General features: G+C 61.6%; 4 protein-coding genes across 5 annotated transcripts; 2 read left to right on the forward strand and 2 right to left on the reverse strand.

Moving 5' to 3' along the window:
- Positions 1-747: 747 nt before the first annotated feature.
- On the forward strand, positions 748-4,431 carry HMG20B (high mobility group 20B; the record flags this gene model as incomplete). Its single annotated transcript, XM_062634471.1, has 8 exons — positions 748-870; positions 1,107-1,310; positions 1,452-1,572; positions 1,689-1,741; positions 1,879-1,954; positions 2,590-2,805; positions 3,203-3,335; positions 3,494-4,431. Coding segments are annotated over 8 exons (939 nt in total), but the record flags the coding sequence as incomplete, so codon positions are not given.
- A 671-nt stretch (positions 4,432-5,102) lies between these two features.
- GIPC3 (GIPC PDZ domain containing family member 3) lies at positions 5,103-7,468 on the forward strand. Its single transcript, XM_062634460.1, has 6 exons — positions 5,103-5,621; positions 5,749-5,934; positions 6,149-6,329; positions 6,705-6,817; positions 7,001-7,082; positions 7,173-7,468. The coding sequence occupies exons 1-6, from the start codon at positions 5,364-5,366 to the stop codon at positions 7,322-7,324; spliced, it is 972 nt and encodes a 323-aa protein (XP_062490444.1). The 5' UTR covers positions 5,103-5,363; the 3' UTR covers positions 7,325-7,468.
- Positions 7,469-7,500: 32 nt separating this feature from the next.
- Positions 7,501-9,187, reverse strand: TBXA2R (thromboxane A2 receptor). Its single transcript, XM_062634461.1, has 2 exons — positions 8,324-9,187; positions 7,501-7,951 (listed from the first exon to the last, which is right to left on the reverse strand). The coding sequence occupies exons 1-2, from the start codon at positions 9,134-9,136 to the stop codon at positions 7,682-7,684; spliced, it is 1,083 nt and encodes a 360-aa protein (XP_062490445.1). The 5' UTR covers positions 9,137-9,187; the 3' UTR covers positions 7,501-7,681.
- A 5,327-nt stretch (positions 9,188-14,514) lies between these two features.
- Positions 14,515-19,210, reverse strand: CACTIN (cactin, spliceosome C complex subunit). Of its 2 annotated transcripts, none has more exons than XM_062634463.1 (10): positions 19,045-19,210; positions 18,184-18,667; positions 17,580-17,675; positions 17,148-17,293; positions 16,908-17,070; positions 16,683-16,800; positions 16,295-16,487; positions 15,821-15,940; positions 15,409-15,659; positions 14,515-15,189 (listed from the first exon to the last, which is right to left on the reverse strand). In XM_062634463.1, exons 1-10 carry the CDS (start codon positions 19,167-19,169, stop codon positions 14,699-14,701), a joined length of 2,187 nt encoding a protein of 728 aa, XP_062490447.1. In that variant the 5' UTR covers positions 19,170-19,210; the 3' UTR covers positions 14,515-14,698. The 2 variants fall into 2 exon arrangements, with proteins under 2 accessions (XP_062490447.1, XP_062490446.1); XM_062634462.1 differs by having other exon boundaries at positions 15,409-15,683.
- Between the last annotated feature and the right edge of the window lie 282 nt (positions 19,211-19,492).

The following is a 19,492-nucleotide window of genomic DNA, read 5'->3' on the forward strand; positions in this document are numbered from 1 at the left end:
GGGGTGGAGCTGGAGGAGCTTTAAGGTCCCTTCCAGGCCAAGCCAGGCTGGGGTTCCATGGTTGTGCAGTGGGGTGGCATGTGCTCAGCTGAGGCAGGGACGCTCTGCTGGGACCCACGTCCTCCAATGAAGCCTGATGTGTAAAGGTGATCAGCGAGCTGGGGCAGAAGGATCTGGGCCCACCAGCCCTGTGTTGGAGCCCTTTGGTGCGTCTCGGTGGTAGTGGCAGAAACCTGATGGAGCAGTTGTGGCTGGAGTGGGTCAAGCCAGCAGCAGTACCCTGCCCTCATCCTCTGCCTTGAGGCTTCTCCTTATCCCTGGCAGTGCTTGTGCTGGGTGTGTGTGATGCTTCCCTGGAGCCAGGATCGAAACCCCTACAGCTTCTCCTCCCTTCCTGAGGAGGATCAGCTGGTTTGTGCCATTTGGGAGTCCTCGCTGAGGTGTGTAGAGCAGGGAAGTGACAGTTGCTGTTACCTGTCCTCAAAAGCAGGACTTGTGCCTTCTGCTCCCCTTCCAAATGTCATTGACAGATCCCAGGGTCATCCCTGGGCTTTGGGGCAGCCTTTTTGTCCTAGGACTGTCTGGTGCCGGGCTTTGCTTGAGCACCATCAACTCAACTGCGGCCTCCCATCACTTGGGAGCAGGGTCTCCAGGGCTGGTGGCAGGTTTGGGGGCTACTGGGACATGGGCAGGAGTTCGGGGAGGTGTCACCTTTGATCCCAGCAGTTCCACAGCCCTTTCTGATGAGCACTGTCTGGCTGCAGACATGCCACGAGCAAAGCTCAGCATGGGAACTTCCTGGTGGCCATCAAGCAGGAGAAGGGAGAGGTGGCGCGGACGAGTGGTGAGAAGTCACACGGTGAAGAGGAGGTGAGTATTAGTGCCTTTGTCCCTCCCCACAGAGGTTGCCCAGCCTGGAGCTGTGCTTCCACTCGCCTTTCAGCAGCCTGGGCACAGCCAAGTGACCCTCAAGGGGTCCTTGACCATTCCTCAAGGAATGGGAGGCCCAGGAGGCTCTGCATGCTGCTCTAGTGTCCTGCGTTGGCAGGTGGCATCATGTGCCCTGATCCATGGTGGCTTGTCCTTTTCCCTTTGCTGGGTGCCAGCCAGTGAAGAAGAGAGGTTGGCCCAAGGGCAAGAAGAGGAAGAAGATCCTTCCCAATGGCCCTAAAGCCCCAGTTACAGGCTACGTGCGCTTCCTAAATGAGCGGCGTGAGCAGATCCGCACACAGCATCCTGACCTGCCCTTCCCAGAGATCACCAAGATGCTGGGGGCTGAGTGGAGCAAGCTGCAGCTCTCAGAGAAGCAGGTACTGGCCTCCACCTAAACCCATCTGTCTGCTTGTCCTACTACTGGTGGGGTGGGCAGCAGAAGTCTCGAGTAGTGGGGAAGGGAGTCAAGCAGCCCCCTGGGAGGCTGGGGCCAGGCTGAGGCCCCTGTGTGTCCACAGCGGTACCTGGATGAAGCAGAGCGGGAGAAGCAGCAGTATATGAAGGAGCTGCGGGAATACCAACAGTCAGAAGCCTACAAAATGTGCACGGAGAAGATCCAGGAGAAAAAGATCAAAAAAGGTGTGTTTGGGGAGCAGTGGCTACTGGAGGCACTGTCAGGACCTGGCCAAGCACTGCCAGAGCCTCTGGGGGCTGCCGGGCTGGTTCTTAGGGGGAACCTTCTCCCTTCATTCCAGAGGACATGGGCTCTGCAGCAGCAAACACCTTGCTGAATGGGCACCCACACAAGGTAAGGACCCAGCCGGTCTGCCTGTGTGTGGGGAAACTGGGGCACCCCTCGCCCTGTCCTTGTGCCTTCTGTCTGCCCAGCCCCAAGAAAATTGGGTCCCCTTGGGTGTGCTGAGCCCTGCCTGATCCATCCCCCAGGCTGGTGAGTGCAGTGACACCTTTTCCACCTTTGATGTGCCCATCTTCACAGAGGAGTTCCTGGACCAAAACAAAGGTGAGAGGCTGGACTGTGGGGTGGGGGCTGCTGGTGCTTGCAGCAGCTTGCATGGGGAACAGCCTGTATCCCATGGGGCAGGACCATGGCTGGCACTGGGTGGGAGATCCAGGCTGTGGAATGTCCCTGCTGAGGTTGGATACAGGGACTGGAGTCTGTGGTTAGTAATGCTGAGCCTCTTGGATGAATTGTATGTTGGGGAAGGGATTGAGAAGAGAAGGCTCCTTAAAGGGAGACCTTAGAGCAGCTCTAGTGCCTAAAGGGGCTGCAGGAAACCTGGAGAGGGGCTTTGGACAAGAGCCTGTAGGGACAGGACAAGGGGAATGGCTTTAACCTGCCAGAGGGGAGACTGAGATGAGCTCTTAGGCAGAAGCTCTTCCCTGTGAGGGTGCTGAGGCACTGGCACAGGGTGCCCAGAGAAGCTGTGGCTGCCCCATCCCTGGCAGTGCTCAAGGCCAGGTTGGACACAGGGGCTTGGAGCAAGCTGCTCTAGTGGAAGGGGTCCCTGCCTGTGACAGGGATTGGAACTGGAGGAGCTTTAAGGTTCCTTCCAACCTAAACCAGTCTGGGTTTCCATGGGCTTGGGATGTGGGAGAGCCAAGGGTGTCCCTACTGATGTGGTGTGGTCCCAGCAGCACGGGAGGCGGAGCTAAGGCGCCTTCGGAAGATGAACACAGAGTTTGAGGAGCAGAATGCCATCCTGCAGAAGCACACGGAGAGCATGAACTGTGCCAAGGAGAAGCTGGAGCAGGAGCTGGCTCAGGAGGAGAAGCAGACCCTGGCCTTGCAGCAGCAGCTCCAGTCTGTGCGCCAGGCCCTCACTGCCAGCTTTGCCTCCCTTCCCATCCCCGGTGAGTTTGGGGTGGCTGTGGAGACCTGCAGGGAGACATCCTGGAGCTCTGCATGTGGTATAAGCAGGGCAGTGAGGTGGTGATAGACACTCATCTGATGGTGGAGTAGGATTTTGGAGCAGTTTGGGGTGCCCAGGGATGTGGCAGTCAGGTGGCTCCCCTCTAGCGGGGTAGGGCAGGCTGGGAGCCATCTTCCTCTTGAGCCATAGTCACCCTTATGCCCACAAGGCAGAGATTAGTCCAAATCCTTTTGTTCTATGATTCTATGATTTCTGGGTTTGTGGTGGTGTGGTGCTCTCCTGCTGCAGGATTCAGGGTCCTGTCACCAGCATTGATGGGCTGGGCCGGGCTAGATGGAGACTCGCTGGCCTTGTTTAACTGGGCTTCTGCCCCACAGGCACTGGGGAGACACCCACACTGAGCACTCTGGACTTCTACATGGCCAAACTTCACAGCGCCATCGAAAGCAACCCACTGCAGCATGAGAAACTGGTGGTGCGCATCAAGGAGATCCTGTCCCGGATAGCCAGGTGAGCTGGTGTCCTGTGTGTCCTGGTGAGCACTGGGGCAGCCCATGGCAGGGATGAGCAGCAAAGTGGGGGATAGAGAGGAGCTTTGAGCTGCTCCAGAGCTGTGGGAGAGAGAAGCTTCCCCCCTGTAACTCAGCTTTACTTTCTTCCGTCTCCAGTGAGCACTTGTGAAGGGGACCAGTCCCTGTGGAGCCTGGGGCTGGCCGGACCCTGGCCCTGTCCCTTGGAGCTCACACTAGGGACAGTCTGCTGGGGTCCGGTTCTTTCTTCTCCACCCCTTATCGGAGGCATGAGCAGGGACCCCCTGGCCCTGGGGCACCATCTCTGAGGACATTTAGCTTCTGGGGACCAAGTGATACCAGGGCTGTGAGGGACATGGTGTTGTGGCTGTGAGCAACCCCCAGCACACCCTGTGAGCCCCCCAGCTCCTGCTGCTCCAGCTCAGAGACGCCCCAAAGGCTCTTGGTGGTGGGTGAGTTGCTTGTGGGTTACAGCCTCTTCCAGCGTGACACAGTGGCTGCTTTTAACTGGCCTGTGCTGGAAGGGAAGCAGCCAGGTGCCTCCTGGCCCCTGGAGCAGCTAAGGCAGCTTCTTGCTGCCCTGTCCTGCAATGCTGATGTGGCACGTTCCCTTCTGCCTTCCTCTTGCTTTATTTAATCCTCTCCATGGGTGCCTTCATCCCCCTTCCTGTCACCTCCTTTCCCCTGGCTCTGGGACCAGGAAGGGCAGCTTCTGCCACCTGCAACAGCAGAAGCGAAGTAATCATTCTGGATGGGGAGCTGGCCCCAACCCCGTGCACAGGCTCTGGGCTCCTGCCCGAGCCCATCCGAGAGTGGGACCACCACACTGGTGGCTGTGTCCTGGCCCTGCCCTCCCAGGGGCTGCCTCTCACCAATCTCAGACTGTTATTAGAGAGTGTCTTATTTTCTTACTTAGCATAATGTGGATCAAGCCCTGGGTTCAACCTGGGGCTGGACTGTGCCTGCTTGGCTCCTGCCTGTGAGGTCTGTTCTCTGTCGAGTCTCCTGGTTGCCATCTCCTGGTGGCTGCTTGGCTTGGGATGGGAGATGGAGCAAATAAATATTGGAGAAAACCAGGCTGGGCTCAGTGTGTTCATGCTTGGGGCCAAAATCCCAGGGATGTTGGGGTGCAGGAGCCAGCGTGTTAGACTGGTTTGTGGTGGAAGGGACCTTAGAGCTCATCCAGTTCCGACCCCCTGCCATGGGCAGGGACACCTTCCACTGGAGCAGCTTGCTCCAAGCCCCTGTGTCCAACCTGGCCTTGAACACTGCCAGGGATGGGGCAGCCACAGCTTCTCTGGGCACCCTGTGCCAGCGCCTCAGCACCCTCACAGGGAAGAGCTTCTGCCTTATCTCCAACCTGAACCTTCCCTGTGTCAGTTTGAGCCCATCACCCTTTGTCCTGTTGCTACAGTCCCTGATGCAGAGCCACTCTCCAGCACCCTTGTAGCCCCCTTCAGACCCTGGAAGCTGCTCTGAGGTCTCCATGCAGCTTCTCTTCTCCAGACTGAGCAGCCCCAGTGTTCTCAGCCTGTCTCCTATGGGAGCTGATCCAGCTCCTGATCATCCTCATGGCCTTCTCTGGACTTCCAACAGCTCCATGTCCTTAGGCTGGGGACATCAGAACTGCACCCAGTGCTGCAAGTGGGGTCTCACTAGAGCAGAGGTGCAGGATCATGACCTGCTGCTCATGCTCCTGCTGATGCAGCCCAGCACACAGGGGGTTTCTGGCCTGCCCTGAGTTCCAGGAAGGGTGTGATGGAGCCAGGGCCCATTCTGGGCCCAGTGTGTTAATACTTGGAGCTGCTCTGGGCCTAATCCTAGGGGTTTGGGGTATGGAGCTCCGATGCTGGCCCTGAGCCCTTTGCCGCAGCTGCACCAGGTGCGGTGGAGCTGGGGCCCGTTGTGGATGGCAGAGCTCACCCGATCCCAGGTCCTGGCTCAGGTTCCCGGCCCTGGGATCACCTTTCGGCCCAGCACCATCTATAATTGAGCGACGCGGGCAGCGATGCGGCGCGCGGGCAGGCACGGCCGGCAGCCCCCGCAGGGCAGCCCCATGGAGAACGGCATGAGGCAGGCACCAGGCACCCCTGAGCCCCCCGCAGCTGAGGGCCCCCTGGCGCCCCGTGCTCCCCGTGCGCGACCCCGGCTGGTGTTCCACACGCAGCTGGCACACGGCAGCCCCACGGAGCGCATCGAGGGCTTCACCAACGTCAAGGAGCTCTACGCCAAAATTGCGGAGGTCTTTGGCATCTCCCCCACTGAGGTGAGGGGGGCGTGGGCGGGGGCTGGGTCCTGGGTGCCCCCGGACCCTGCTGCTCCCATGGCTGGCTCCTGCCCTGGCACCACCAATGGAGGGCCTGCAGCAGCTGACGGGGGGCTCCCTGGCGCAGATCCTCTTCTGCACTCTCAACACGCACAAAGTGGACATGCAGAAGCTGCTGGGGGGGCAGATCGGGCTGGAGGACTTCATCTTTGCCCACGTCCGGGGTGAGACAAAGGAGGTGGAGGTGACCAAGACGGAGGACGCTCTTGGCCTCACCATCACAGACAACGGGGCTGGTTATGCTTTCATCAAGGTGAACCGCCTCAGCCGGGGGGGCTGCCCTGGGGCCTGCAGGGTGACCCTCTCCCTGGCAGTGTGCTCCTCCCATCACCTTCCTGAGGGTCTCCCCCACTGTGGGGAGGGCCCTGCCTGGCTGTGGAGGGTTTTATGGGTGGGGTGGGGTGGGGGCTGTGTCTCTCTGTCCTTCCCCTGTTGCCACCGTGGTGCTGTGTCCCCCCCGTCCCCAGAGAATCAAGGAGGGGAGCATCATAAACCGGATCCAGGCGGTGTGTGTTGGGGACAGCATCGAGGCCATCAACGACCACACCATCGTGGGCTGCCGGCACTACGAGGTGGCGCGGATGCTGCGGGAGCTGCCCCGGGCTCAGCCCTTCACCTTGCGCCTCGTGCAGCCCAAAAAGGCCTTTGGTGAGTTGGGAGACTCCCCCCTCCTCCCCCCCACCTGGGGGACCCCTGGAAGGACCAGCCCCTCCCCAGGAACCACCACCCCTGTGTGCACCCTCCAGCCCCACATCACCCTTTGGGACACCCCTTGTGCTCTGCACCCCTGCACCTACTTGTACTCCCCGTGGATGCCCCACTCCTCTGTGCACTGCCCTGTGCACTGCCCCCCTGCACCCACGGGTGTCCCCATGCCCTCACTGCCTGTGAGCATCCCCTGGCACAGTTCACCATGGGGTGCTGGGCCACACGTGGGCTGGGATGCAGGTGTCAGGGTTGGGGGGTGTCAGGTTGGGGTCAGGGGGGCTCTGGGCTGCCCTGACCTCCCGTCCTGGGCTGCAGACATGATCGGGCAGCGGACGCGGAGCAGCAAGGCCCTGGGTGAAGGCAGAGTGAGCAGCGGGAAGGAGACGCTGCGGCTGCGGGCACAGGGCCCGGCCATGCTGGAGGAGGGGGTAAGACCCCCAAGAACCCCTCACCCTGAGTCCCTGCACACAAACACAGTGCCCAGGGCATGCAAGAGCATCCCCCATGCTCCCGGGTGAGCCTGCACCAGCGGGTGCCTCGCTGAGGGCACCCATGAGCATGGCTTGGTGGGACCGGAGGTCCCTGCTCTGTCACCCCCTGACCCCCTCCAGCCCAGCCCCTGCAAGGAAGAGGCCACGCATCGGGTGGACGATCTGCTGGAGAGTTACATGGGCATCCGAGACAGTGAGCTGGGTGAGCGGGGGGGGGGAATGAAGGGCAGCAGGGGGGCAGTGGATGTCCTCCCTGCCCCCCACCTGCTCCTGACCCTCCTCTCTTCCGCAGCCTCGACCATGGTGGAGGTGGCGCAGGACAGCGCTGGCGCGGCGCAGCTTGCCCATGGCCTGGCCTCGGTGCTTGGGGACTTCGCTTTCCCCCAGGAGTTCGTGGCTGAGGTGTGGGCGGCCGTCTGCCCCTCCCGAGTGGGGCAGGAGTAGCGGGGGGGGGTCCCCATCCTGCCCCGCCAGAGCTGCACCCAAGGCAGGGGCAGTGCGGGGCACCACTCCCCCCAGCTTCCCTTTGCACACCCCAAAACACGGCTGTGGCTCAGTAAAGCAGGGAGTGGAGGAGCCCAGGGGCTGTTCCTCTTTCTGTGCCCCCCTGTGTCCACCCAAGTGGGCACAGAGCTGCTTTATTGGGGTCTCATGTGGATGGGGACAAGGCGGGGGAGCAGCCTCACACCCGCTGCCCCCCCTTTGGGTATTGGGTGGTGATGAGCACCTGTGGGTGAGGGTGATGGGGACAGTTGGTTACCCTGGGGTGGAGGCTGCTTCTCCTGTCCCCACATGGGGCCACTACTGCAAGACAGAGCTGGGGGTGAGCTTGCGGCGCAGGGAGAGGTTGAGGACGGGGTAGAGGGAGGTGATGGAGGGCCGTGGCCACAGCCCAGGGTAGATGCGCTGCAGCACAGCCCGGCGGAAGAGGATGTAGACCCAGGGGTCCAGGATCTGGTTCCAGGTGACCATGCGGATGTAGATGAGCAACATCTTCTGTGTCTCCATGGGCAGCGTCTGGAGCTGGCCCTTGGCTGGCAGCTGCTGCAGCACCATCTGCACAATGAAGATCTGGGAGAAGGGGGAAAGGTGTCAGTGGGGGGGATCCATGCAGAGGTCATGAGGTGCTTTGTGGTCAGGGAGATGAGGAGGGTCCAGGCTGAGCATTGAGCCTGTTACAGAGGGATCCTGGTCTGGTCTGGGGGCCCTGCTCTCCTGTGTGTGGCACTGAGCCCCAGAGCCCATCATCCAGGTCCAACAGACAGAGCGGTGGCAGAGGGACACCAAGTCTCAGGGCATCACCAGGAAAACACCCTGAAACCTGGGACATCACCAGGGGGAGCATGGAGGGACAGCAAGACTCAGAAGGGACATGGTGGGGGTGGGAAAATGAAGACCCAACTCCTCACCAGGACCGTGAGGGGGGTGAGCCCAGGTCCTCACCAGAAGGGGCATCCAGCAGATGGTGGCGATGACCATGATGCCCACAAGCTGCACCATCATCTCCACCTCGCTGTCCCGGCGCCGCTGCACTGACTCCCGGTCATGGTAGACACGGCAGAGTGTCACCATGCTCACCGTGTTGAAGACAAAGGACAGCAGCACAGAGAAGATGCCCAGCAGAGCGAAGAGTAGGCAGAAGATGATGTCCCCGGTGTCAGGCAGGAGGGTGAGGAAGCACCAGGAGCCGGGGTACTGCAGTGTGTACCGGCCCAGCCCCAGCACTGGCAGCAGCCCCAGCAGGCAGGAGAAGCTCCACACCAGCCCCACAATGGACCAGGCGCGGCGCTTCGAGACGCTGGTGGAGCGGGAGAAGGGGCGGTTGATGCCGAAGAACCTCTCTCCTGCCATGGTGGCCCCCAGCAGCAGCGGGCACTGCCCGAAGAAGACCATGGAAAAGCCAAGGAAGTTGCAGAGGTGGCAGCTGGGGTCCACCCTGGCCCAGGCGAACTTGATGAAGTGGTAGGGGATGACGACCGAGGCCGTCACCAGCAGCCCCATGAAGTCTGTGACCACCAGCCCGCAGAGGAAGACAAGGAAGGAGGAGCGGGCCTGGCTGGAGAGCTTGCGGGAGGAGCTGAGCAGGACGCAGAGGGCAAAGAGGTTGGAGCCGAGGCCGATGAGGCCAAAGGCAGTGGAGAACCAGGGTGAGGCGATGCTGCTCTGCACAGGGTCGTGCCCGTTGCTGGCGTTGAACACCCCGAAGCAAGCGTCTAACCGGCTGCCATTGGAGGGATCCATGTCCCCCCACCCCATCAGGTGTACTCCTGGCTTGGCTCTATGGCGTGTGCCCCACTGGTGCTGGCACTGATCTTGTCTTGCCCTGTGAGGACAATTACAGAATCCCAGACTGGTTTGGGTTAGAAGTGACCTTAAAGCTCCTCCAGTCCCAACCCCTGCCACGGGCAGGGACCCCTTCCACTGGAGCAGCTTGCTCCAAGCCCCTGTGTCCAGCCTGGCCTTGAGCACTGCCAGGGATGGGGCAGCCACAGCTTCTCTGGGCACCCTGTGCCAGCGCCTCAGCACCCTCCCAGGGAAGAGCTTCTGCCTAAGAGCTCATCTCAGTCTCCCCTCTGGCAGGTTAAAGCCATTCCCCTTGGCCTGTCCCTGCAGGCCCTTGTCCCAAGCCCCTTTCCATGCTTCCTGCAGCCCCTTTAGGCACTGGAGCTGCTCTCAGGTCTCCCCTTCAGGAGCCTTCTCTTCTCCAGGCTGACCCAGGCCAGCTCTCTCAGCCTGGCTCCAGAGCAGAGCTGCTCCAGCTCCATGGCCTCTTCTGGCCCCACTCCAACAGCTCCATGTCCCTCTGGTGTTGGGGACCTCACAAGAGTGTGCCAAGAGGGGTTTCAGGGACAGAAACAAGGTGGGGGTTTGGGGCTGGTCCCCCATGGCCAAACCCACCCAGCATCCACTCAGGGCAGCAGATGTGGGTCTGTGGTGGGGGGACACCCACCAGCACCATGGGGTTGGCACAGCATGGGGTGCAGCTGGTCAGGATTAACAGTACCGGGCCCTGAGCCATGGGCGCTGCTGCCGCGAGGCTCTAACCCAGTGCAGCGGGTGCTGGGATCACAGCACTGGCAGCTCCGGGAATGGGCAATGGGTGCCCATCCCTGGGACCAGACTCCATGTGGGGGACCAGGCTGGGATCAGACCCCCCACCCTCTTCCTGGGACTCATTTCTCCAGGCTCTGGATGTTCCTGTCCCCTGTCCCCCCACCATCCCCATCCTGGTGCCCCTACCTGTCACCTCTGTGAAGTGTCACGCTCCTCGTGCAGGGTAGCACTGGCCTCTGCCCTCTGTTCACATAGGATCCCAAGCCTGGTTTGGGTTGGAAGGGACCTTAAAGCTCCTCCAGTTCCAACCCCTGCCACAGGCAGGGACCCCTTCCACTAGAGCAGCTTGGTCCAGGCCCCTGTGTCCAACCTGGCCTTGAGCACTGCCAGGGATGGGGCAGCCACAGATTCTTACCCTTAATGGCCACTGGGGAGCAGGGAAGGGAGTGGGAGTGGGACACGTCCCCATCCCTGTCCCAGTCCCGCTGGCAGATCATGGCGGTGATTCACTGCCCCGGCTTTTTCCATGAGACAAGAGTGAAAACTTGTGTTGTTTGTTTGCTCTGGTCCTCCCATGACTGCAGTGGCCCCAAAGGCATCTGTCCCCTTGAGGCACGTGGTCAAGCCTCAGTGAGATGGATCCAGGTCCCTGTGGACCCATCAGCCTTTCCTGCATCCCCCTGGGATCTCCACGGTAATGCCCCAGCTCAGAGGTCCCACTCCAGGTATCCCCTGAAGTGCCTGGGTGCCGTCCCCAAGCGTGTCTGTGTCCTCCCAATCCCAGGATGGTTCCTGCACTGGGTGGGGACCAGGACCCATGGAACGATGCTGCCCAGCTGCTTCTATCACCTGTGGACTCACAGCCATGGGATGTGGCACACCATGCCCTCCTGGGAGGTGGTATACCATGACCTCTGCTTGGGTGCATGGTCGCTGCGTGGTAGGATGCCACCCCTCTCCCCACAGTGCCAGCTCCACACTGCACATCCCAAACCCACCATCACCCATGTCCCCTCCCCTCCTGCCTTGGAGCTTCCGTGATCTGGACCCTCATTGCCAGCAGAGCTGGGGACACCAGGGACACCACAGCCTAAGGACTGGGCATGATGCAAGGGTGAGCTTGAGTGCTGAGCATCCATGTGCTGCTCTGGGCAGAGCTGCCTTGGAACTGTGCAGCTCTTAGAGGGGATAAGGCATTAAAGAGGGGGCATTCAGCCACTGCCCCACACACACCAGAGCAGAGGCACTCATTTGACAAGGTTCATGTGGGATGAGGGGATCCTCACTCACCGTCCTGTGGAGGAGACACCCTGAGCCTGCAAGCGGTTTTGAGGTTACTGGATCCAGCCAAACCCTTTTCCAAGGAGCTAATGCAGATGAAGGCAAAGGGGTGAAATCCCAGCGGAGAGGAGCAGCTGAGGGGTGAGAGGTGCTGGATGCAGAGGTGCAGGTATTAACAGGGTTGGCATCACGCAGATGCCCCATGGGATGCCCGGGCCCCACTTCCTGCCCTTGGCCACATCCGAGCTCAGGGAGGGGAAGGCAGGAGGCGGAGCAGGAGCACAGGCGGCTGCTCCTTATCAGCGTTCCCAGCCTGTCGCTCCCCCGGTTCCTCGGGCAGGGGGTGGGGGGTGCTGAGAAGGGAGGTTTCTGGGCAAGGGGACACGACAAAGAGAGCCCCATCTGCCCCTCCAGCCGATGTCCCTCCTGCAGGTGATCCCACAGGGCACCGCTAGGCACCAGGGATGGCCCCAGCACGCAGCACCCCCAGGATGGTGCTCTCTGGGTGGCGGATCAGTTCGAGGACATCAGCTGGGCTGATGATGGGATAATGATGGGATAACAGCTACACCATGTGGACAGGAACCCAGCAGGGCTCCCGCATCCTTTCCTGGACCCACAGCCACCAAGGGGACCAGCTGCTGGGGTCCTGGCCTGGCCTGGAGCAGGGACACTCCTGGGACACCCAGGACAGGGACACCGACGGGGAGAGGTGACACAGGAGCAGCAGCAATCCCTGTCAGGCTCGGTGGCTGTGGCCCATAGCATGGGGGCCGGGCAGGGTCCGCCCCGACGTGGGGGTGACCGGTGCTGGGGGGGCGGCTTGGGAGATGCCAGCCGCGGACACCCGGCCCAGGGTACGGACAGGCACAGAGTGCGGGGTGGGGGCACCGCCCGTGCCTGTCCCCCCGGGGGGTCTCCAGGTCTGTGCAGTCCCGCCTCCCCCCCGCCGTGTCCACCAGAGCCCCTCCGTTCCTACGTCCCAGTCTCTCTGTGTCCTTCCCCCGCTCCTTCCGTCCCAGCTCTTTGTCCTTCCCGTCCCTGTCCGGACCCTCCATCAGCGCATCCCCCCCGCCGCTGCCGGCCGCACCCACCCGGCTCCTCTCCGCGAACCCCGGGCACCCCCGGCCCCGCCCCGGTCCCCGCAGCATCCCCCGGCCCCGACTCTCACCTGCCCCGCGGCCCAGCAGCGCTGCAGCCCCGGCGCTGCGGTCCCGGCCGCGCTCAGCAGCGCCCGGCTTGGCCCCGCTTTACTCATTTGTTTACCCGAGACGGATTCCTGCGTTCGGAGGATGGGGAGGATGGAGCGGGGGGGCAGCGCCGGCTGGCGGGACCCATGGACCAGCACCCATCGAGCCCATGGATGACACCGGACACACCATGGACCAGCACCCACCGAGCGCATGGGTGACACCGGACACACCATGGACCAGCACCCATCGAGCCCATGGATGACACCGGACACACCATGGACCATGGGTGCACCGGACCACCATGGAGCGCATGGGTGACACCGGACACACCATGGACCAGCACCCATCGAGCGCATGGGTGACACCGGACACACCATGGACCAGCACCCACCGAGCGCATGGGTGACACCGGACACACCATGGACCAGCACCCATCGAGCCCATGGATGACACCGGACACACCATGGACCAGCACCCATCAAGCCCATGGGTGACACCGGACACACTATGGACCAGCACCCACCGAGCGCATGGGTGACACCGGACACACCATGGACCAGCACCCATCGAGCGCATGGGTGACACCGGACACACCATGGACCAGCACCCATCGAGCCCATGGATGACACCGGACACACCATGGACCAGCACCCATCGAGCCCATGGGTGACACCAGGCACACAATGGACCAGCACCCATTGAGCCCATGGGTGATATTGGGCACCCCACGGACCAACACCTGTCGGGCCCATGGGTGCGTGTGGCTGGGGGGCAGGCAGTGAAGGAGGGAGAGTTCCAGCCACTGCCTTTGGGGTTCTTTCTTCCCTGTTTCCTCCCAGGCCATCCCTAGCTGAGCCTTCACACACTTCCTGCACCCCCAGGGCTGAGCTTTAAATAACTCACAGGAAGGAGATGCCGGGGCTGTTACCCAGCCCCAGGGATGTCCGGCAGGATGGGGATGGAGACGCGGATGGGACACGCACGTGTGGGGGTAAGGCTTTTGGGGCTTCCTAAACCCCTGCAGCTGAGCCCTGGCATGATGGGGGGCCTGCAGCAGGTGTGAGACTTCCCTGAGCACCAGCTCCTATGGCCTGTGCATGGCTGGATGCAGCCAGTGGTGCTGAGAACAGCAGGACAGGGCAGCCCTCCTGAGCTCTGGGGGGAGATAACAGCCATGGGGCAGACCCCGAGTGCAGGGAGCCCCCCAACAGCAGGGCTGGCTCTGCCCCAGTGCTGGGGAGCCCCAGCAAGTCCTTTGGCTGTGGGACTGTAACAGGGAGCAGGATGCAGCAAGGTGGCCTGTGGGGAGGAAACAGCCTTGCTGCTGCAGTTCATGGCCAAGAGGCTTCCTCACATTCCAGCATCATTCTGGCTTCAGCAGCCCCCAGGTTCAGAAGCTGCTGGGGATGGGGCCATGTGGGTTGACCCCTGAACACTGGCTGTGTCCCATGGCCAGTACCAGGAGGGACCAACACCAGCGAGTCCCAGGTCAGCCTTGAAGGCGCCCAATATCCCTGATGCTTAAGGCTCTCAGGAACACCCAAGCTCAGGCAGGGGCAGCCTGGAGCTGCTGAGGCACCGGGTGGGAGGGACTGCAGGGCAGATTTTCCCCTGTAAGGAGATGTCCCATCCAACACCCTCTGCTCCTCCCTGCCAAGGCAGGCGCCTCACAGCCACTGAACCTTCATCCCATGACTGGGGTCAGGAGGGGGTGGTGGCTCTTCCAGGCTGGGGAAGCCAGATGCCAGGGTGGAACATGCCAGAAACAGGGCTGGCCAGGAGGGTGATGGGCCCAGGGATCCATCTGGGGAGGAGCAAGGGTGGCTGCAGCTGGGGAACATCTGGTCTGGCACCAGCAATGGGAGTGTGTGGGCCTGGGAAGGGGCCAGTGGGGGGCAAGGAGAGAGCATGGGGCTGGATCAGGCACTCCAGAGTTACAGCAGAAGGAATGAGGTGACAGACCCTGGAGAGGTCGGTGGGGACACCCTCAAGCACTACCCAGCCCCCAGAGATGCTCCCAGTGCTGGCCGAGTGTGGTACTGGCTGGTGGGGACGTGCAGGACAGGAGTGAGCAGCACAGGGTGCCCACACCCAGCAGGCCACTGCTTAAACAACCCCTATTTATTGGTACCAAAGTCTCAGGGTCCCTCAGGATAAAAGCAAGGACAGGGAAATCCCTCAGGAACAGGCCCTGTGCTGGGCCATGCCTTGGGGATGGCTGTGGGGCAGTGCATGGATTGCGAGCCAGAGCCCCTTGTTCCAGGGCTCTGGAGGTGAGTGGGGCAGCTCCTCATCTGCGGTAACGGTACCGCTTGAAGTGGAACCAGAGCTGGAAGATCCCATTGGCAAACTGGCAGCGGAAGCCGTGCCGGTGGGAATACTCCCACTCGCGGTTGACGATCTTGAAGGCGATGTCCTCGTAGGGGGGCCCAGCATGGAAGCGCAGGATGGCAAAGTCCTTGTTGTCCTGACAGGCCTCCAGGAAGTACTCGGGGGTCGAGCGCTTGTCAATGAGGTCAGGGTAGAAGATGTTGAACTTGTAGCCCTGCACGATCTTAGGAGGAGGATTGTCAAAGTCATAGTGGGTCTGGTTGTACTTGTTCCACTCAAAGCCTGTGTGCACCCGGTTGAAGAAGCGAGGCTTGCGAGGCCGGTACTTGTCAGCCCAGAGATAAGCTTTGCCTGTGAGGGGCATCTCCACACTGAACTGTGCTTCGTCTGCACCCATCCCCTCCTTAGCCTTACGGAAGAAGATGTCATCAGTGCTCTCGGTGGCATCGCCTATAGGGAGAAGAGGTAACAATTCGTCATAGCATCATGGAATGGTTTGGGTTGGAAGCGACCTCAAAGCTCATCCAGGTCTAACCCCTTGCCATGGGCAGGGACACCTTCCACTAGAGCAGGTTGCTCCAAGCCCAATCTGCCTAAGATCCCATCTCAATCTGTTCCCCCTCTAGCCCTGAACCTGAAGCACGTTTTGGCAAGCACAGGGGCTCCCACCTGTGACCTGCAGCTGCTGACGCAGGAGCAGCAGGCGATGAGTGTCCTCTTCAGCCTCCAGCACATGTGCATCGAAGGGCAGCTCGTTGGTGCTCAGCAGCCGGGGGCTGTACTTCCCTGCATCGTAGTCATCCAGGCTCTGCTGGATCAGGTCCTCCTCCATCAGCACAGCCTCTCCCTTGGCCTCTGCATCCTGCTCAGCCTCTGGCTCCGACGATGGCCCTGGCTGTACCATCTCCTCTGGATCTAGCCTGCAAGGAAGAGAGAAGAGAGGACTGGGACGGGGATGGTACCCTTCTTCTGTGCTTGCCTGAGGTCTGCCTACGGAAGGATGGGAGAACAAGGCTGCATCTTCTGCCTCGGGTGTCCCATTCGAGAGCCCTAGATGCTGCCCATAGGAAGGGCTTCCTACCTGTCACTGGGGGAGGCCAGTTCCTGCTTGATAGGAAACAGCGGTTCACTCTCCACTCCCTGCTCCTGCTTCAACTTGTACAGCTTCTGGCGCAGCACATCCTGGTGCCGCTCCCGCAGCCTGCAAGGATGAGAGGAACTGTCAGGTCCCACCCAGCAGAACCCCCTCATGCCCGCATTTCCCAGAGCTCCGACACCCACCACATCAGCTGGAAATCTGCTGATGTTTGCAAGGTTTGGGGTTGAACAACCCTCCAGTTTGATTCCCTCTTGGAGACCTCACTGTAAACATTGCTGCTGGAGAAAGGACTGTCCCCAGCTCTTCCCTGCTCTTGGGGCAAGCTACCGCTTAGGAAAGTGTAAAACCTCCCCAGCGGTGACTTTAGGTTTGTGTCCCCCTGCCAGCTCTGCTCACAGCAGGGTCTGTGCTGCCCCTTCCCATAGCCCTGGTCAAGGGGCAACCCTTGGCTCTTACCTGGCCCGAGCCATGTAAGCCTTCAGCTGCTGCAACAGACTCTCCCAGTACCCAATGTCCAGGTTGGGGCCTCCTGCCCGGATCTTGCTCTCAATGCCCTGGTACAGCACTTGCAGCTGGTTGTATGTCTTCCCCTTGAACACGGACTGCACATCGGAGCTGACCGAGGCATTGACGCCATCCCGACGCTCTCCTGGACACACAGACAAGGGCAACCAGAAGGTCTCAGAGCGCTCAACCTGCTTTCAACAAGGCCTGAGGCAGATCCACAGCCTTCATCCAGCAGATCCCAGATTGCTCCTCTGAGCCCCAGTGCACACAGCAGACCCTACAACCCACCACTCACACTCCTCTTGACACCCACACCAGGCTCTGTCCTCCCACTTACCTGGTCCTCCTTTCCCAGAGGCCTCCAGTTTGCGGAGCTTGGCTATCTCATCCTCCGTGATGATGGTCATGTCCCTCCAGAAGTCCACGTTCTTCCCTTGCTCCAGTTCCATGTAAACCTGCAGGCAGAAGACAAGCAGGGCATCAGGCTCCTGCTCCACACCACAGGTACGGAAGCAGAGCTGTAGGGGAGAAGCCTTGAGCACAGGGCTGGCAGAGCTGGTACCTGGATGTCCTCCACCAGATCCTCCATGTCGGAGACAGTCAGGCCGTTCAGGAAGGTGTAGGGCTCGTGCATCTCCACGGCCAGATCGTCATCCTCCGCGCTGATGTACTTGGCCAGAAGGTCAATAGGCTTTGCTCTCCCATCCCGAATCCGGATCTTGGACCTGGAAGAAAGAGACAGAAATCAGTGCCTGCCACCCCTGCTCCTTGCCAGGCCTATCCCCTGGAGCCGCACATCTACCGCAGCTTGGCCTGCTGCAGGTGGAAGTTGTCCTCCTGCTCCTCCCAGGTTTTGAAGTGTTCCGCCTCCTTCTCCCGCTGCAGCATCTCCAGCTCCTGCTCACGCATTGCCTTCTCCCGCTCTCGCTCCAGGCGCAGCTGCTTCACCTGCCAGGGCAGAGGGAGACGTGAGGCCTCTGTGGATGCAACCCTGCACTTTGGTGCTGTGACCTGGCACTTGTCCTCCTCAGCATCTCCTGAGCTGGACTGAACCCCAAGAGAAGAGTCTTTCCACCATGGAATAGCAGAAATCTACTGCACCCCCCCTGCCCCCCCAATCCTGCATCCTGTGGGCACCCCAATGAGAAGAACAAGGGCACTTTTTCAGGTGAGAACCGGCCTAGCCACAGGGTTCTCTGTTGGACTGTTTGAGGGAAGAGGCATCTGACCCCACCTTCTGCAGCTCTAGGCGATTGTCCTCCTGGATTCGCTTGTTCCTCTCCTTCAGGTCCTTCTCATCCAAGTGGCTGATTCCTTTCTTTTCCAGTGCCTGAAATGGAGCGGGCAAGGGCAGCCATGAAACCTAGTGACTTCTACAGCCCCAACCAGCCAGCAAATCCCATCACGTCCACCTGCTTCCACCGCTCCAGTGAGCTGTGATCCTGTCAAAGGTCCCCCAGTCCCTTAAATCCCACTCCTGATGCCCCTCAGTGAAGCATGAGCACTAACACACCCACAAACACTGCTCAGCTCTCAGCCTGCAGCACCCAGTAGGTCCAGGCCCCTCTCCTGTCCCCTGACCCACCTCCTCACCCTGCACCCCTTAGCTTAGTATTCAAGACAAAGAAAGGAGATAAAACCCCACCAAGCTTGTCAGAAACACCCGTCTGCTGCCCTAGAGCAGTGCTTTACTCTAACGGAGCTGCTCTTCGTGTTACAGAGGACCTCACCTCAAGCAAAGCTCCCTCAAAGACCCACAGCTTCTCTGCCCTGTTATTTGGCAGCCACCTAAGCATGGTCTCCCTTGAGCAGCAACATACAGGCACTGAGGAGCTCACCTTGCTCCAGATGAAGGTGCCCAGCAGATTGTTGTCCCCAAAGGGATTGTCAGTGTTGGTGTAACCCATGTACTCCTCTCCCCATCCCATCTTCTCCCGTTTCTTCCTCTCCTTGGCCTCCTTCTTGGCCAGCCGCCGAGCCCGCTTCTCCTCGGGCGTCTCCAGGGCCTTCATGAGCGCAGCCTGCTTCTTCTTCTCCTCCTTCAGCCTCAGGCGCTCCTGCAGGCTCAGCTGTTGCCCCGTCTCCTCCCGGCCCCGGCAGCGCGGTGGGGAAGGGGAGCTGACAGAGGACACGGAAGACTTGGAGCCGTCCCTCTTCCTCCGCTCCCGGCTCCGGGCTCTCCTCTGGTCCCGCTCATGCTCAGAGCTCGACCCGGAGGAGCGGCCCCGTGAGTGCGACCGGTGCCTCCTGCGGCTGCTGTGGTGCTGGTCCCGGCTTCTGCTCTTCTGCTTCCATTTCTGCCTCTCACCGCCAGACTCGGAGCTGCGGCGGAGGGAAGGGGTGTCCGGGACACGGTTCCTGCTCTGCGCCGGGGAGCGCGGGAGCGGGGACCGCACCTCCGCGCTGCGGCCGCGCCAGAGCTCCGGGAAAGCTCCAGGGCGCTCGCCCGGCGGCACGGGCCGCACCTTCAGCCCCGAACGGGCTCGTTCTGTGCCACGGGCCACGCTCTGCGAGGCGCTCACCGGCCCGGGGCCACCGGAGCCCGCCCCAGGGCCCTGCGGGGCCTCCCCCTCCGCCGCGGCCTACCCTGGCCTGCGCCAGGCCTTCCTCCCGCGCCCGGCCCTGCTGCACGGAGCCTGCCTCGCCCCGCCCGACACAGGCCCGCGGGCCCCCCGAGAACAGCCCTGGTCCCCGCTCACCCCGAGCTCGGCTCTCGCCGGTGGCCCCCGCTCCTGCTGCGCCGCCGCCGCTTCCCCCGGCTGCCGGAGCGCTCCCGGCCCCGCTGCCTGTGCCGCCGGGCCGGGCTGCGCGACCCAGAGCCCATCGCCGGCTGATGCCGCGGCAGCTCCGCCCCGGAGTCCTCGACGGCCCCCGCTCGGCCCCGAGCCCGCACCGCAGCCGCCGAACCCAGCCGGGGCCCCCAGCGGCGGGGCGGAGCCGAGCGGGGCCGCTCCTCCCTCGTTCTGTTTCAGCCCCAAAGCGGCGCGGCGGGAGGAAGGAGCCAGAGCCGGCACAGCACAGACTATGCTTTATCACAGAGCAGGACAGAGCATCCATTACAGTCCTCTGGAAATGAGGTCTCCCGGGGTGGGGGGGGAAACCCCTCAGAACAACCAAGAACATCAGAAAAGCTCATGGCTTCACCCC

Source organism: Pezoporus occidentalis, unplaced genomic scaffold (genome assembly GCF_034315485.1).
Source record: "Pezoporus occidentalis ecotype Australia unplaced genomic scaffold, CSIRO_AGI_Poc_V1 ctg428, whole genome shotgun sequence".
Classification (NCBI taxonomy): domain Eukaryota; kingdom Metazoa; phylum Chordata; class Aves; order Psittaciformes; family Psittacidae; genus Pezoporus; species Pezoporus occidentalis.